The 15280-nt window shown below is 33.4% G+C and overlaps 1 protein-coding gene across 2 annotated transcripts; it reads right to left on the minus strand.

Moving 5' to 3' along the window:
* Positions 1–881: 881 nt before the first annotated feature.
* On the minus strand, positions 882–14966 carry LOC145322114 (uncharacterized). Of its 2 annotated transcripts, none has more exons than XM_080163897.1 (10): positions 14859–14966; positions 13639–14070; positions 10309–10375; positions 9934–10018; positions 7027–9507; positions 6745–6828; positions 6347–6556; positions 2345–2468; positions 1847–1995; positions 882–1150 (listed from the first exon to the last, which is right to left on the minus strand). In XM_080163897.1, the coding sequence occupies exons 5-10, from the start codon at positions 9463–9465 to the stop codon at positions 1100–1102; spliced, it is 3057 nt and encodes a 1018-aa protein (XP_080020023.1). In that variant the 5' UTR covers positions 9466–9507; positions 9934–10018; positions 10309–10375; positions 13639–14070; positions 14859–14966; the 3' UTR covers positions 882–1099. The 2 variants fall into 2 exon arrangements, with proteins under 2 accessions (XP_080020023.1, XP_080020024.1); XM_080163898.1 differs by having other exon boundaries at positions 882–1144; positions 14859–14903.
* Between the last annotated feature and the right edge of the window lie 314 nt (positions 14967–15280).

Below are 15280 nucleotides of genomic sequence, written 5' to 3' on the forward strand. Positions count from 1 at the left end.
CATGAAAAACGAGAGAAAATATGCAAAAACTCAAAAAAAAATCACGAAACCTTAAAAATAAGTAGTAGAGCATGACTTAAGACAGACAGACAAAAATGTATAATTTGGATGTGCATGTATCATAGGAATCTTCGCTAGATATTTCAGCTGTCTATCATTTTTGTCATGGCGTTACGAGCGGAAAGACAACGTAAATCATAAAATAGCTTCGCTACTTAAAACATTTTAGTTTAATCCATACAATTAGTTAGTTAAAACAGTTGAATTTCAATGCACATTATACTCTTTAAATCATATTTTCAGTCGGTCTATCCGTAATGCTTTAAGTACGTTGTTAAAGATAAACTTCTGAAATTTTGTGTTAAAATTCGTGAGACCACTAAGCATCTTTAGAATTTGCTTTGTTGTTTGTATTTTTAAATTCTAGTGCTTCGCTACTTTTGGATGTTGTCATCCTTAAACACTCTTAATTATTGTTTGTCCGTAATTTGTCATAATTTCTAACAGCTTTACAACTAATGAACGTAATCTTTCTTATAATCCTTATAATAAAGTAACAGGATGTCTGTCTGTTTGTACGGAAGGATCTCGCTAACCGTTGAACTGATATGGTTCTCCTTTACAGAGTAGCTTCTCATAGGTGCGGGAAGGTTTATAATTTTTGAGGGGAAGATACCACCACCCACCCAATAGAAAAAGCCTCAAGAAAAAGATTACCCCTCCCCCCCCCAAAAAAAAAAAAAAGATAAATAAAAAAATCATCCTCCAAAAATTATTTTTACACTTTTTCTTTTAAAATCTAAAGTAAAACATTTGGATAGCGAGTTCCACTCCCCCCCTCTAGTTATACCTATAATAGCAAATACAGAAAAAAATAATGCTGGACAATTTATTTTTGAACAATGCTGGATAAATTTGATAACATAATAAATTAAACATATACAATGCTGGTTTTTATAAATTAACATGTTCAATACTGGATAAATTTATATAATATACATACTAATATAATGTATTAGAAAGAGATGAAAAAATCTTGGAAAAATTGGTTGAAATCAGCTGATTCGCCAGGAAAACTGGTTTTTGATCAGCTGATCAATTATTCCTCATCATCACTTTCTTTCTCCTCTTTTTCGTCCTCATCCTCATCCTAAAAAGTACAAATATGGAATTATGCCTGTGACATTTTTTGGTTAAGGTATTAAGCTTTTTATAATACCTATAAATATGACGCTATACTGGCCTTCAATTGGTCAATTGAAATGTATACTGGCCTGTCATAGGTAATTTAGTTTATGTATTGGCCTATCATTGGTCAATAGTATTGTATGACTAAATTTTTATAGGCACTATAAAGAGCTTCCTAAGGCATTCCAATACACTACTCAAAGAATTTTTTGAGCTCTCTTTAAATTTGACTAGCGCAGCAATAAATGTATAAGTAAGTATAGATGTATAACCCAGCCAACTACATGGTTACATACAGTGGTTGAGACCTTTTTCTACAAATTGCTTTCTGTTCTTTTGTAGAGCTATTTGGCTGTGTTAATATTTCCGACGCTATTGGCTTATATTCAAAGATCCTCACCCGGTGAACATACAGTTTTTAAGCCCCTGTTCCGACTATTCTTTAATTTAATGGAGCAGCTACTCTGCAAATGGGGTCTGCCTTTCACCATGTCTGGTTAAGTAGAATAGCTAAGCCTATACAAAGTTCAATGCTCCTAATTCATTCCCAGTCCTTGCTGTAAGTAGATACACTCAAGTACAGATTAGAAAAATACTTTGTCATAATCTGGTGCAAGATCCAAGCAATAATATATCCATTTCAAAACCCCGTGCTTACCTCAGATTCCTCATCTTCTTCCTTTTCAGACTTATCCTCGGCCTCATCAGAATCAGTCTCTTCCTCACTGCTACTGTCCTCTTCATCCCCTTCCTCATCCTCACTTGAGGAAGATTCGATAGCACCCGGTAGCTGATCTCCTCCTGATTCTAAAATCAACAGAGTTTATTTGAGGTTTGGTGATTTTTTGTTGTAAAAGTCAAAACTTTGCCTTCCTCTCAACTATAAAAAAATCATTTATTTAAATTGGCACTAATAGTATTTTTGTTTAGATGATTTATCATTCCCCTTGTATTATTTTGTTCTGTATAAGCAACTGTTGGCCTTCTAGGTTTTGGCGATTTTTACTTTGTTCTGTATTTACATGTGTTGGCCTACTAGGTACTGACGACTTTTACCTTGTTCTGTATTAGCAGAAGTTGGCCTACTAGTTTCTGGCGACTCTTACCTTTTTCTATTTTAGCAAATATTTGCATACTAGGTTCTACGGACTCTTACCTTCTTCTGTATTAGCAGATGTTGGCCTACTAGGTCCTGGTGACTCCTCTCCTGGAGGTATTTCCAGTGGTACAATAGGACTTGTGTCCTGTTCTGATGCTTTATATTTTTCTTTTGGCGGAGGCTGAAAATAAATATGATGAAAAATCTTTTTTTGCAAAAATTATTCTTACTATGTACTATACATTAGATCTTTTCATGAAAATACACTTTTTCGAATTTTAGTCTTCTGCTAACCTAAAAAGTTACTTTAGGAGCCTAGAAATACATGTACAAAATTTCAGCTCTCTATCTCTACTGGCGACCTAGCGCCAGGCATGTAAAATATCAACAGATAACGGTAGCACGGCGGTTTTAACAATATCTCAGCAATGTGCAGGTTTTAAGCTCTTCTGCATATTTCAATTTAAACACACAAGGACAAAGGTATATTATCCAAAAAATCTTTTGTCAAAGTCTACACTACACCTAGCGCCAGTCAGTTTTCTAAAATCATGTATTTTATACCTGTGAAAATAGAAATCGCCAGCGCTAGGTGTAGAGTAGACTTTGACAAAAGATTTTTGGGATATTATATCTTTGGCCTTATGTGTTTAAATTGAAATATGCAGAACACCTAAATTCATCTTTCAAGCCATTCTCTGAGCATTTTAATTTTTTTTATGAAATAACGGTATTTCAAAACTGCCCTTTGAAAAGGCCTAAAAAATATCTTTTTTTGTCACTTTTTTCACTGCTTATAGTTACAACATATTAAGATATTATGCTCAGTTAAAAAAAATCGGCGCCTCCAGCACCAAAACCTGCAAAAACTGGCAGTTAAACTTCTGTGCCCCTACTTGCCCCCCTCTTCGGCCAACAGTAGTTATCTCAAGAAGTAAAAGAGATATTACACAGAAAGAAAACTTTTTAATTATAACTGAACTAAGTAGCCATTACAGATTTCATTTTGGGACTTTCCTTCTAGGGGCTTGTGGAGCAAAAGACCCCCTAAAACACTAAAAATATGAGTTCTGAGCTTATTTTTAAAGATATCAACCTGATTGTTTTTGTAAACTTTGTTAACATAATGGAACTCAGTAACATTTACAGATTTCATTTTGGGACTTTCCTTCTAGGGGCTTGTTTGGCAAAAGACCCCCAAAAACTAAAAATATGAGTTCTGGACTTATTTTTAAAGATATCAACCTAATTTTTTTTGAGAAAACTTTTTTCACATAACCAAACTCAGCAATCTATACAGATTTTATTTAGGAACTTTCCTTCCAGGTGCTAGTGGAGCAAAAGACCCCCCAAAACACAAAAAATATGAGTTCTGAGCTTATTTTTAAAGATATCAACCTGATTTTTTTAAAGAAAACTTTTTAAATAAAACTGAACTCAGTAATGTTTATACATTTCATTATGGGACTTTGCTTTGAGGGGCTTTTGGAGCAAAAGACCCCCAAAAACACAAAATATATGAGTTCTGAGCTGATATTTAAAGATATCAACCTGATTTTGTTAAAGAAAACTTTTTTAACATAACCAAAATCAGTTATGTTTACAGATTTCATTTTAGAACTTTCCTTCTAGTGGCTAGTTGGGCATAAGACCCCCAAAAATAAAAAATATGAGTTCTGGACTTATCTTTAAAAATACCAACCTAATTTTTTTTGAGAAAACTTTTTTCACACAACCAAACTCAGTAACCTTTACAGATTTCATTTTGGGACTTTCCTTCTAGGGGCTAGTGTAGTTAAAGACCCCCCAAAACACAAAAATATGAGTTCTGAGCTTTTTTTTAAAGATATCATCATGATATTTTAGTGTTTTGGAGGGTATTATGCTCCACAAGCCCCTAGAAGGAAAGTTCCAAAATCAAATCTGTAATGGGTACTTAGTACAGTTATGTTCAAAAAGTTTTCATTGAAAAATCAGCTCAATATCTCTAAAAATAAGCTCAAAACTCATATTTTTATTGTGTTGGTTTTTTTTTGACCCACTAGCCCCTAGAAGGAAAGTCCCAAAATGAAATCTGTAAATATTACTGAGGTTGGTTATGTTAACAAAGTTTTCAACAAAAAAATCAGGTTGATATCTTTAAAAATAAGCTCAATATCTCTTAAAATAAGCTCAGAACTCATATTTTTATTGCTTTGGGGGTCTTTTGTCCCACCTGCCCCTAGAAGGTAAGTCCCAAAATTAAATCTGTAATGGTTAATGAGTTCAGTTATGTTCAAAAAGTTTTCATTGAAAAATCAGCTCAATATCTCTAAAAATAAGCTCAGAACTAATATTTTTATTGTGTTGGTTTTTTTTGACCCACTAGCCCCTAGAAGGAAAGTCCCAAAATGAAATTTGTAAATATTACTGAGGTTGGTTATGTTAGCAAAGTTTTCAACAAAAAAATCAGGTTGATATCTTTAAAAATAAGCTCAGAACTCATATTTTTAGTTTTGGGGGTCTTTTGCCCAACTAGCCCCTAGAAGGAAAGTCCTAAAATGAAATCTGTAAACATTACTGAGTTTGGTTATGTTAAAAAAGTTTTCTTTAAAAAAATCAGGTTGATATCTTTATATATCAGCTCAGAACTCATATTTTTTGTGTTTTTGGGGGTCTTTTGCTCCACTAGCCCCTCAAAGCAAAGTCCCAAAATGAAATGTGTAAACATTACTGAGTTTAGTTTTATTTTAAAAGTTTTCTTTAAAAAAATCAAGTTGATATCTTTAAAAATAAGCTCAGAACTCATATTTTTGTGTTTTGGGGGGTCTCTTGCTCCACTAGCTCCTGGAAGGTAAGTCCCAAAATGAAATCTGTATAGGTTGCTGAGTTTGGTTATGTGAAAAAAGTTTTCTAAAAAAAATTAGGTAGATATCTTTAAAAATAAGTCCAGAACTCATATTTTTAGTTTTTGGTGGGCTTTTGCTCCACAAGCCCCTCAAAGGAAAGTCTAAAATGAAATGTGTAATGATTACTGAGTTCAGTTTTATTTACAAAGTCTTCTTTAAAAAAATCAGGTTGATAACTTTAAAAATAAGCTCAGAACTCATATTCTTAGTGTTTTGGGGGGTCTTTTGCTCCACAAGCCCCTAGAAGGAAAGTCCCAAAATGAAATCTGTAATAGTTACTTAGTTTAGTTTTATTTAAAAAGTTTTCTTTCTGTGTGTTGATATCTCTTTTACTTCTTGAGATAACTACTGTTGGCCGAAGAGGGGGGCAAGTAGGGGCACAGAAGTTTAACTGTCAGTTTTTGCAGGTTTTGGTGCTGGAGGCGCCGATTTTTTTAAACTGAGCGTAATATCTTAATAAGTTGTAACTATAAGCAGTGAAAAAAGTGACAAAAAAAGATATTTTTTAGGCCTTTTTAAAGGGCAGTTTTGAAATACCGTTATTTCATAAAAAAATTAAAATGCTCAGAGAATGGCTTGAAAGATGAATTTAGGTGTTCTGCATATTTCAATTTAAACACATAAGGCCAAAGATATAATATCCCAAAAATCTTTTGTCAAAGTTTACTCTACAACTAGCGCTGGCGATTTCTATTTTCACAGGTATAAAATACATGATTTTAGAAAAATGACTGGCGCTAGGTGTAGTGTAGACTTTGACAAAAGATTTTTTGGATAATATACCTTTGTCCTTGTGTGTTTAAATTGAAATATGCAGAAGAGCTTAAAACCTGCACATTGCTGAGATATTGTTTAAACCGCCGTGCTACCGTTATCTGTTGATATTTTACATGCCTGGCGCTAGGTCGCCAGTAGAGATAGAGAGCTGAAATTTTGTACATGTATTTCTAGGCACCTAAAGTAACTTTTTAGGTTAGCAGAAGACTAAAATTCGAAAAAGTGTATTTTCATGAAAAGATCTACTATACATACATGTCACACATATAGTGAAGCCTCCATGACAACAGTAGAAATTACTTTCATATCTTTATTATAACGCTGATTTGGATAGAATTGAAATAATAGACTAATTTGATGAAACTTGTTGCTAAAATAAATAAATTAAACTCACCTTCTTCTTGCAGATCAAGACTTGTCTGACCCTCTTACTGCTGAGACCAAGGAATATTAATATGATGAGACCCATCCAGGAATTAAAAATGGAGAAGACAGGATAGAAGTCTCTCATCTCTGTGCCCGGGAACTTGATGAAGGCAGGATAGGCAAACATCCAGACCATCACAAAGAGGAAATTTGTAATAGCAAGGCCTTGTCCTTGGGCCTTAAAATTAAAATATACTTTAGCATTAAAAAAGGTCTCAGTTGGTAATTATCTGTCCTTTAAAACACATTTAAAGTCTTACTTTACCTATAACAAAATCGTTTTGTTTGTAATACTTTTATTTCCCTTTCAAATTTTTTTTTAATTACTTAAACTATTGTGAATGTGTTTTTTAAACAAAATATAACCTGTAAATCATCTATAACATCTTCCTTTCTTGTTTGTGGTGTACTTGAATTAAATATGACTACAGCACTTAGAAGTAAAGCACCCTAAATAAAAGTTTTATTTGTAATTAAATTAAATATAAGTACAACTTATAAAAGTAAGGCCCACTTTGTTAAAATTAAAGGTGTATTTGAACTAGATATAACTACAAAACCTCAGCAATAAAGATTGCTTAATAAGAAGTACATTTTTTGCATTAATAAATATAAATTTTTTATGAAATTAATCCAAACTACACTTACCCCAAGGGCAAAGTAGTTCATTATGAGGAAGGGCATCTTTGTCTCATTCTCCCAACCAATGAAGACATTAGGATCTGTACCTACATCAGTACCATACAGGTACCAGGTTAGTCCCAGGCCTATGAAACCAGGCCCCCAGCCAAGAGGTATATAACAGGCAGTCTTACCACCTATGATACCACCAGTGATTGCTCTGAACTCAGCAAATGCTTCCATAAGTTGGAAATAGCTACCACACAGGTAGAAGAAGAGTATAAGAGATGAGAAGGCTGCATTGTTGTGTCTGTCTTCTCTGATAACCTCAAGTTCAGACAAAAAGTGGAAGAAAAGGGCTAAGAAGTAGCATATGCCAGTGTTCAGACGGATCAAATGGAACATTTCCCAGAGATGTTTGTTGCAGGCTATTATCAATATAAACACAGTTAGGCAGATGAGTGATACTGAGAAGCCAATGTACCTGACAACCATCAGCCAGGTATAGTCCTCTTTGCCCTCTGGTTGTTCAATCTTTTCAGCAGCCAATGCATATGTTCCAAACTGGGAGCATTCACAGGTTGTAGAGTCTTGCTCTGACATAACAGTTGTACAAGATTCTGCATCCCAGGCTCCATGTAGTCCAAGGTCTGGATTCCACATGATGCAGCGTCTCCGCTCAATAGTTGTTTTAACCTCATCGTCATGATGTAAGATTTTCCTACGTGTAGTTTCTTTTGATTTGTGGTACAGTTTTACTTTGACAGGATGATACTTCATGTCTACTGGTACATCAGAGCAAAGTTTTGAGTCTTCTGCTGTAGGGCTAAAAGTGTCATTGTTTGTAAAGAACTTGACTGTAACAACTTTACTGTCAATGACAAATCGTTGTGAATGAATGGTTACTGGATTTCTTCTCAATGGGGCAAAATCTCCATAACAAGGATAAATGGCATACAAGTAGGTGATAGGGTTATCTTGACATTCAGGTATGTTTTCAAACATAGTAGTTGGTATGACAATCTTATCATTTGGATTTTCCCATGTGTTCCTGGCACTTGTCCACATGTCCATAGGATAAACATAAGCTCCTACATCATACTGCTGACCTCTCATTCTAAACCTTTCCATGGTCATTTTTCCCATTGACATAAACATTTCATCAGAAGGAATATGGACAATGTATTCGCCAGTAGCTGCTGTAAAGTACTTGGTGTCATCATAGAAAGATATATTAGCTGAAGCAATGTAATTCAAAGCATATGTTTCAAGATCATTAATATAATCTGCCGAACTTGGTGCATTATAGTCTTCATTGACAATGTTCCAGTTTTCTACATTGTCTTGCTTACATGACAACATTTTAGCAGCTGTTGCAATGCTAGCATATCTACTGTCAAGATGTTTGGGCAATGATCCTTCAGTAGCTCCTTGTAGACCCAGTAAACCTTTGAATATGCCAGCTTTCTTAAGTTGAGAAATTCTTATCTTTTCTTTCCAAGTCAGTTCCACTGCTTTACCATTAGACAAAGCAGCTGCCAGTCCATCTCCAGTTGGGCCTGTTCCTGTTCCTGTTGAAGCTGCAGGTGCTGTTCCGCCGCCTGTTCCTGTGGCTCCACCTCCTGATGGACCAGAACCAGTACCAGTGGTCTCTTCAGCTGGAGCAGGTTTAGGATTGTCCAGAAGAGTTGAGGCCATAGAACCAGCTGATGCAGCTTGATCAGGATCAGACATGTCAACTTTAGACAGCATATCAGCAAATTCTTCAGGTGATAGATTCTCAAGTTCTTTAACATATCCTCCAAGGAAGAACAATGTTTCATCAAGTGATTTATTCTTAACTAGAGCTCTGGTCCATATGGCCATCTCATCAAATGAAGCTTCATGGAAATGTGCAAAGCCAGGAGTTACGTCAGCTCCATCCTCCATTTGTTCATAATGACATCCAAACATCATAACAGAGGGTCCCTCAATCTGTCCAGGAATTGGATTTCCAGCGGGATCCAGTTTTGGTAGGGTAACAGGTGGTAGCTCAGTCCAAGTAATTGGAGTACCATCATCATTAGCTACCGGAGCTACAACATGACCAACCTTCTCAAGATTAACATACAATTGTAATCCTCCACGTCTGTCGTAAGGAATATTGACTGTTTCATCCAGGTTAGGAGGAGACCAGACGACCCCATAATTAGCCCAGCTCTCATTCAACAGCTGTCCACGCACAGTCAGGTCCCAGACATCAGTGCCAGTGCTAACAACAGCTGTGACATCCAATCCTTTGTGGTACAGGGCAATTCCAGGCACAGTCTTGGCCAGAGTCTTGTCATAGTCACCTCCTGTGCTGAACACATATTTCTTGTCCCAGTCTTGTCCATCAGGATGGATGTCGATAATGGCACGTGGGTAGTAGACTTTCTCAAATATGGAGAATGAAAGTCCCATGTCACAGTTCTTAGGATTTTTCATGCACTCATCACCTGTCTGCACAAAGCTTCCATCCACGACACACTAGAAAATATCTTCAATGACAAAAAAATACTAATAGACTTTATCAAAAATGTGTGTAGAAAGACCAAATTGTACAAAAAAAATTAATTTATGGTGCATTGAAAGAAAGAATGGAACACATAGCTGTAAATAATACTGCTTCCCAAAGTTTACTAAATAGTTCTAATGTTGTTAGCTTATATAATTTAGAGATGATATTGAATCTTGATTGGAATGTACAAAGTAACAGGTTCCAAACATTTCCACCAAAAGTTCTAAGAAACATTATTAATATTTTCTTGGTCAATGTCCTATCTAATAAGTTCCCCGATTATTACAAAAAACAACATTTCAAATATTTCAATGAGAAGAACATATATAACAACAAACTTTTAAATTGCTATATTTTTCATATCTTAAGTTTTATTAACTTCTAAATTGACTGACCTTATCCTCAGAGAGCCTTAGACTGGTTCCAAAACCAAAAGGTCCGTCTGGTTGGTCGGGCTCAAAAGAGTTAACACCACCCTCACTAAAAAACAGTTTTAGAAAGAAAAAAAAAGAATAAAGTCGTTTTGTAACTTTTTTTCTTTAATTTCTCTAAATTTATTTTTGACACAAAGAACCTTTTTGTCACAGTCGGTCGGACGGACGGACGGAAATGCCTTAGTTATATAGAAGATCAGCGACAAAGATATAATTATATTAAAGATTACTAATTTTTAGAAAGATTGAAAAACTTTGAAAGAACCCAATTTTTTCTTAGAAAAGACATAAGCTTGCAAATAATTATTAGAATATAGTATTTTATAACTTTCTTACCTGATTTGTGTAATATTTTCAGTGATTGTTGGCCAATAGTAGTTAGTTGTAGTCCAATAGTCAGTGGCTGAAATTTTTAAATTTAATTTAATTTTTTTTTCATTGTCCTATCTCTACATCCACTAGTTTGGATAAGTTACAAATTTGAATTATATTAAAGTTTAAACCTTAAGGTAGCAGGGATAAGGGATGGGAAACGTAGGAAAATATTATTTCAGGCCTATTTCTAGCCTAATAAACCAGTTTTGGGATGGCGCAGTGGTTCGTATAAAACGCTAATGAAAAAGCTGGTTGTGTGTGTGTAGATAAAGTATAGAATCAAATTCAGGTAGCTAGTTTAAAGTAAAAAACATAACTTTTTATAAACCTACAGCATGACTCTCGAAAAAGTATTTTTAAGCATCTGCAGCCTATATTTCTCAATAAAATATTAAAAGATTCATATGTACTTGTTCTCTATAATTTTCTACATCAAAGGATATAAAAATATTTTTTTTGCATCAATTAACAGCCAAGATTTTTAAAGCAAAAGTTTGGAAAAAGTGCTTGAGAAACTGGATATTGCTAGATATTTCTTAGTTTTTTATTAGTATATTACTTTTTATCAACCAGTTAAAAAACAAATAAGAAAGAAGAGCAAGTTTACAATTGATACATTTTTTATTGCATTAAAAAACATCACTTTTACATATAAAAAACTACTTTTCAAATTTTACTGAATACATTTTTCTTATAACCATTTTCCCTCAAATCTTATAATATCTCCCACTTATTAATATGACCTTAAATAAACCCCTCCCCAATTTATGCTCATTACCGAAAGGATTAGCACCACCTTTACCAATAAATTCACGCCCACTCATCAAATTAATCCAAGACACATAAAATTCATTTAAATTGTTAAATGTTTAATAAAAGTTTATAGCTGTAACTTTTTGTTTTTTTAACTTATTTTGATAAAATAAAAAGTGTTTGATTTCTGTTTATGTAAACTTTCAATTTGCTACTATTTTTTATAGGACTTCTTTCTGTAAGGGTGTTTTTGCAATTTACACTAATCTAAAAATACCTTTTAGAGCAAGTGAAAAAAGTGCTTTCAGCATGAAATAAATTTCTTGGAAACATCTTTATATAAGTTTTATAAAAAGTATTGAAATTATGAGGAAAACACGTCATTTCACTTTAAAAAACATTTTTCTTGAAAAGTTACTTTTTCCTTAGCCACTTTTTTAAAACTTTGGCTCTAAAAATCTCAGCTGTTAATTGATGTAAAAAAGATATTTTTATATCTACTTATGTGGAAATCTACAGAGAACAAGGACATATACATTTTTTGATAATTCATTGAGAAATATGGGCTGCAGATGCTTAAAAATACTTTTTCGAGGGTCATGCTAAATATATTAATGGCCTTTGTTAAAATGAAGTTTTTTCTCTCCCAAAATTTTTTTTCTTTTACTTTGGTAATTTGAACTGTCAGAAAGCTATTGTTGGGTTTCCCTCAGACAGATTTTAGTTTGTATTATTTGCATTTTTATTTGAAAATTTCATTGCTAATTAAAATTCAAAATAAATAAATTAATATGCACATGGGTAACATTCTATCAAGTTCTTTGGATACTATTATGTAGTGATAGATTTGTACTGTGTTGTATTGTGTACATATATTAGGGTTAAGGTGTTGTATCAATTCCGTATTAAATTTTTAAAATTCAAAATAAAACATCTAATTTATAAACTACCAAATGAAAATTCGTAGCTACCTTCTTTCCAAAAAATAATCCAGTTATTTTTGTTTTTTCTATATGGCCCTTTTTTAATGTTTAACTCTAAGCAGATTTAATAATTAAGCTAATGTGATCTAACACCATTTATATTTATTTTTTAGTAGCAGACGAAATCATTATTTTTTCTAGAATTGTCTGCTTCTAAAATTTCCGCCAATTGGTGATTGGTTGTTAAAAACAGGCCGATTCTTATTGGTTTAGAGCGATAGCTACTTGGGAGCGTCCGCCAGTTTGTTAGGAATTTGTAATAGTTGCAATATCCCTTTAGAATCTAGGCCGGGACCTAATTAATGGCCAGGTTTTCTATCCCTTATCCCTGTAAGGTAGGACTTGCAATTGTTATCAAATGTTAGAAAATAAAGCAGGGACGTCCAAGCTTTTTTATTTTGATGGGGGTAAAATGAGGAGTTTAAGAGGTTTTTTGGAGGGGGGGTTAACCTTATATATTTTTTGAAATTTTGAGGGGGTTAAAATGAGGGGTTTCATATTCTACATGCCATAATAATCATTTATGAGCAAAAGGTAATTTATTATACATGTTTATTTTAATTTTAAAGGTCACATATTGTCAATAACTGCATAGAAAAATAATAATTTTAAAAAACTGGAAATGTTGGAGGTAAAACAGTTGTTTTTAGGTATTTTATTCTCTAACATTTATGAAAATTATCTTTTATATAAACGAAGGTAGCCAGAGTGAAGTAAAAGTTAGAATTTCAAAACAATATATATGCTAATTCCTTATGGTGTACATTCATTTCCGCATAATATTACATTAGCTTGGTGTTTCATGTTAGCAAAAAAGGCACAATCCTGATAATAAAGTCTGTGAGTACCAAAGTATCACGATAACCGCTAAACTAATATGGTTCTTCTTAATAGTGTAGCTTCCCAGGGAGGTCCTGGGAAGGTTTATAACTATTTTGGAGGAGAGTAACACCACCCTCCCAAAAGAAAAAAATTATCCGAACCATATATTTTAAACAAAAGTTGAAAGTAGGGGGTTGGTCGACTCCTCTCCCCCTCCCCCTCCTACTTCAAGTGCCCCTAGAGGCCTTTACGGATGAATCGATGAAAAAAGCGAATGGAGAAACTTATTATTTGTGGTTTTGTAAAAAAATGCAGTTCTGATAAATTTGACACAAGTGCGAAAGTGAACAAACGCTATTTCCTTCATATTCAAAATATAAACTCAATCTTATGCTTTAAACTTTAACACAAATTCTATACATACAAAAATAATTTAAACCGATTTATTTGCAAGGAGATAGGTGAACTAAAACAAAATAAAAATGGGTTCACTACCATAATTCGGCGAGGCTAGGATCAATTATTGTCATTTATCCTTTATTTTAAAGTAGTGACGTTTTTTGTTGAAAGATCTCAGAAATTGTTGGTCAGAATAGGATTAACTCTTCAGAAGAGCTTTATAAATGTTTTTGGAGTGTTTTTAGACAATTTAACTGACCTCCTTTGCCGTCCCCTGGAGACTGGGGGCAAAGAAAAAATAGTAGCCTTGTTAATCAGAAGTTGTATGACTCACCATAGGGAGGTAGGGGTGGTAGCTTGACCACACTTGGATCTGGGGGGATGTCACCTGAAATAAAACTAAAAACACGGTAACAAAGGGGGGTCAACTGTGTTCAAAATATTACTAATTAAATTTGCTTGAAGATGATATGCTTTGAGTTTGCTTTTGATTTTTGAAAAAAGAAGAAAAAATGTACAGAGGCATTTTCATAATACAAATACGTATAAAAAGTGCATATAGATCTAAAAAGAACTATATGTACGTAGAAATATTGTACAAATGATATAAAATACTACAAAATACACTTGGTTAATAAGTTAATATCATAGCTTATCAACAAAGATAAAGAATACAAGTATACAATATATACATATGTATATAAAGCCTAGTGGTGGAAATTATTCTTCTTGTTTTTTTGCTCCCCAATCTCTGGACTCTTCACGTCTAAAACAGAAATATTGTTTGATATTAACAAGAACAATTTTGTACAAAAGCAGTAGTTTATTATGAGAGCTAAATATATAAAAAGAAAGAGATGAAAATAGAAAAAGGGAGAGATAGAAAGATAGAATAAAGAGAATAAATAGATTTTGTTACTTGCTTTGCATAGATAGGGAGAGAGAGAGAGAGAGAGGGAGAGAGAGAGGGAGGGAGAGAAGGAGAGAGAGAGAGAGAGAGAGAGAGAGAGAGAGAGAGAGAGAGAGAGAGAGAGAGAGAGAGAGAGAGAGAGAGCGAGAGAGAGAAGGAGAGAGAGAGAGAGAGAGAGAGAGAGAGAGAGAGAGAGAGAGAGAGAGAGAGAGAGAGAGAAGAGAGAGAGAGAGAGAGAGAGAAAGAGTTGAACCACTATTATCAAATTATAATTAAACAGAAAAACAAATGGACGCGAAACACTCATAAAGCAGCTCCGCTTTTCAAATAAAAATTCAATGTAATAAATCAATACACATCAAATTACTTTGTTCAATAAAGTTAAAATGAAGAAAGCGATTAAATTTTTTGCTTCAAAATAAATTTAAACACCTATGAGCTCTGTATTCGAAGTGATAGGAAAAACATAAAATAGCCTAAAACCACCCTAATAATTAAAAATACAAAGGAACTTATGTGAAGCTTAGAATGAACAACTCATTTGGGTCAGTTGTTATCTAAATCTTAACCAACAGACCTTACTACTTTATATTGTAGGATATAAGCATAAAATAAAGACTAATTTAAAAAAAAAAAAAGATTACCTAAATTAAAATTACTCTTAGCAACCTAAAAGATAAAATCATACTAAACCGAAGTCCTAACACTCTATATCATTAATTTTTAATTATTCTATCATAGCAACATATACAACAAAGCATATAAACAAATAAATTAATTTAAACTAGGCAACGCCAGGGAAGGAGAGGACATTGGGCTGTTTATTACACCAGTCCCTAAAGTTTTATAATAATGTTTTCTTATTCGTTGGATTAACAACTTTGGAGACTTTTATTGAATTTTGATTAGTTGGTTCATTAAGTTAAGTGTCCAAATGTTTCAAACCAATAATTGAATCTACTGGAGGAATATTTATGTAAATAATTATTCGGAAAGTACATCAATTTATCGGCTATTGTCCTATCCCTTCAGATCCCCGAGACAACGCTCTTGTTGTTAGTTAACA

This window comes from Acartia tonsa, chromosome 6 (genome assembly GCF_053477335.1).
Source record: "Acartia tonsa isolate MP-2025a chromosome 6, ASM5347733v1, whole genome shotgun sequence".
NCBI lineage: Eukaryota > Metazoa > Arthropoda > Copepoda > Calanoida > Acartiidae > Acartia > Acartia tonsa.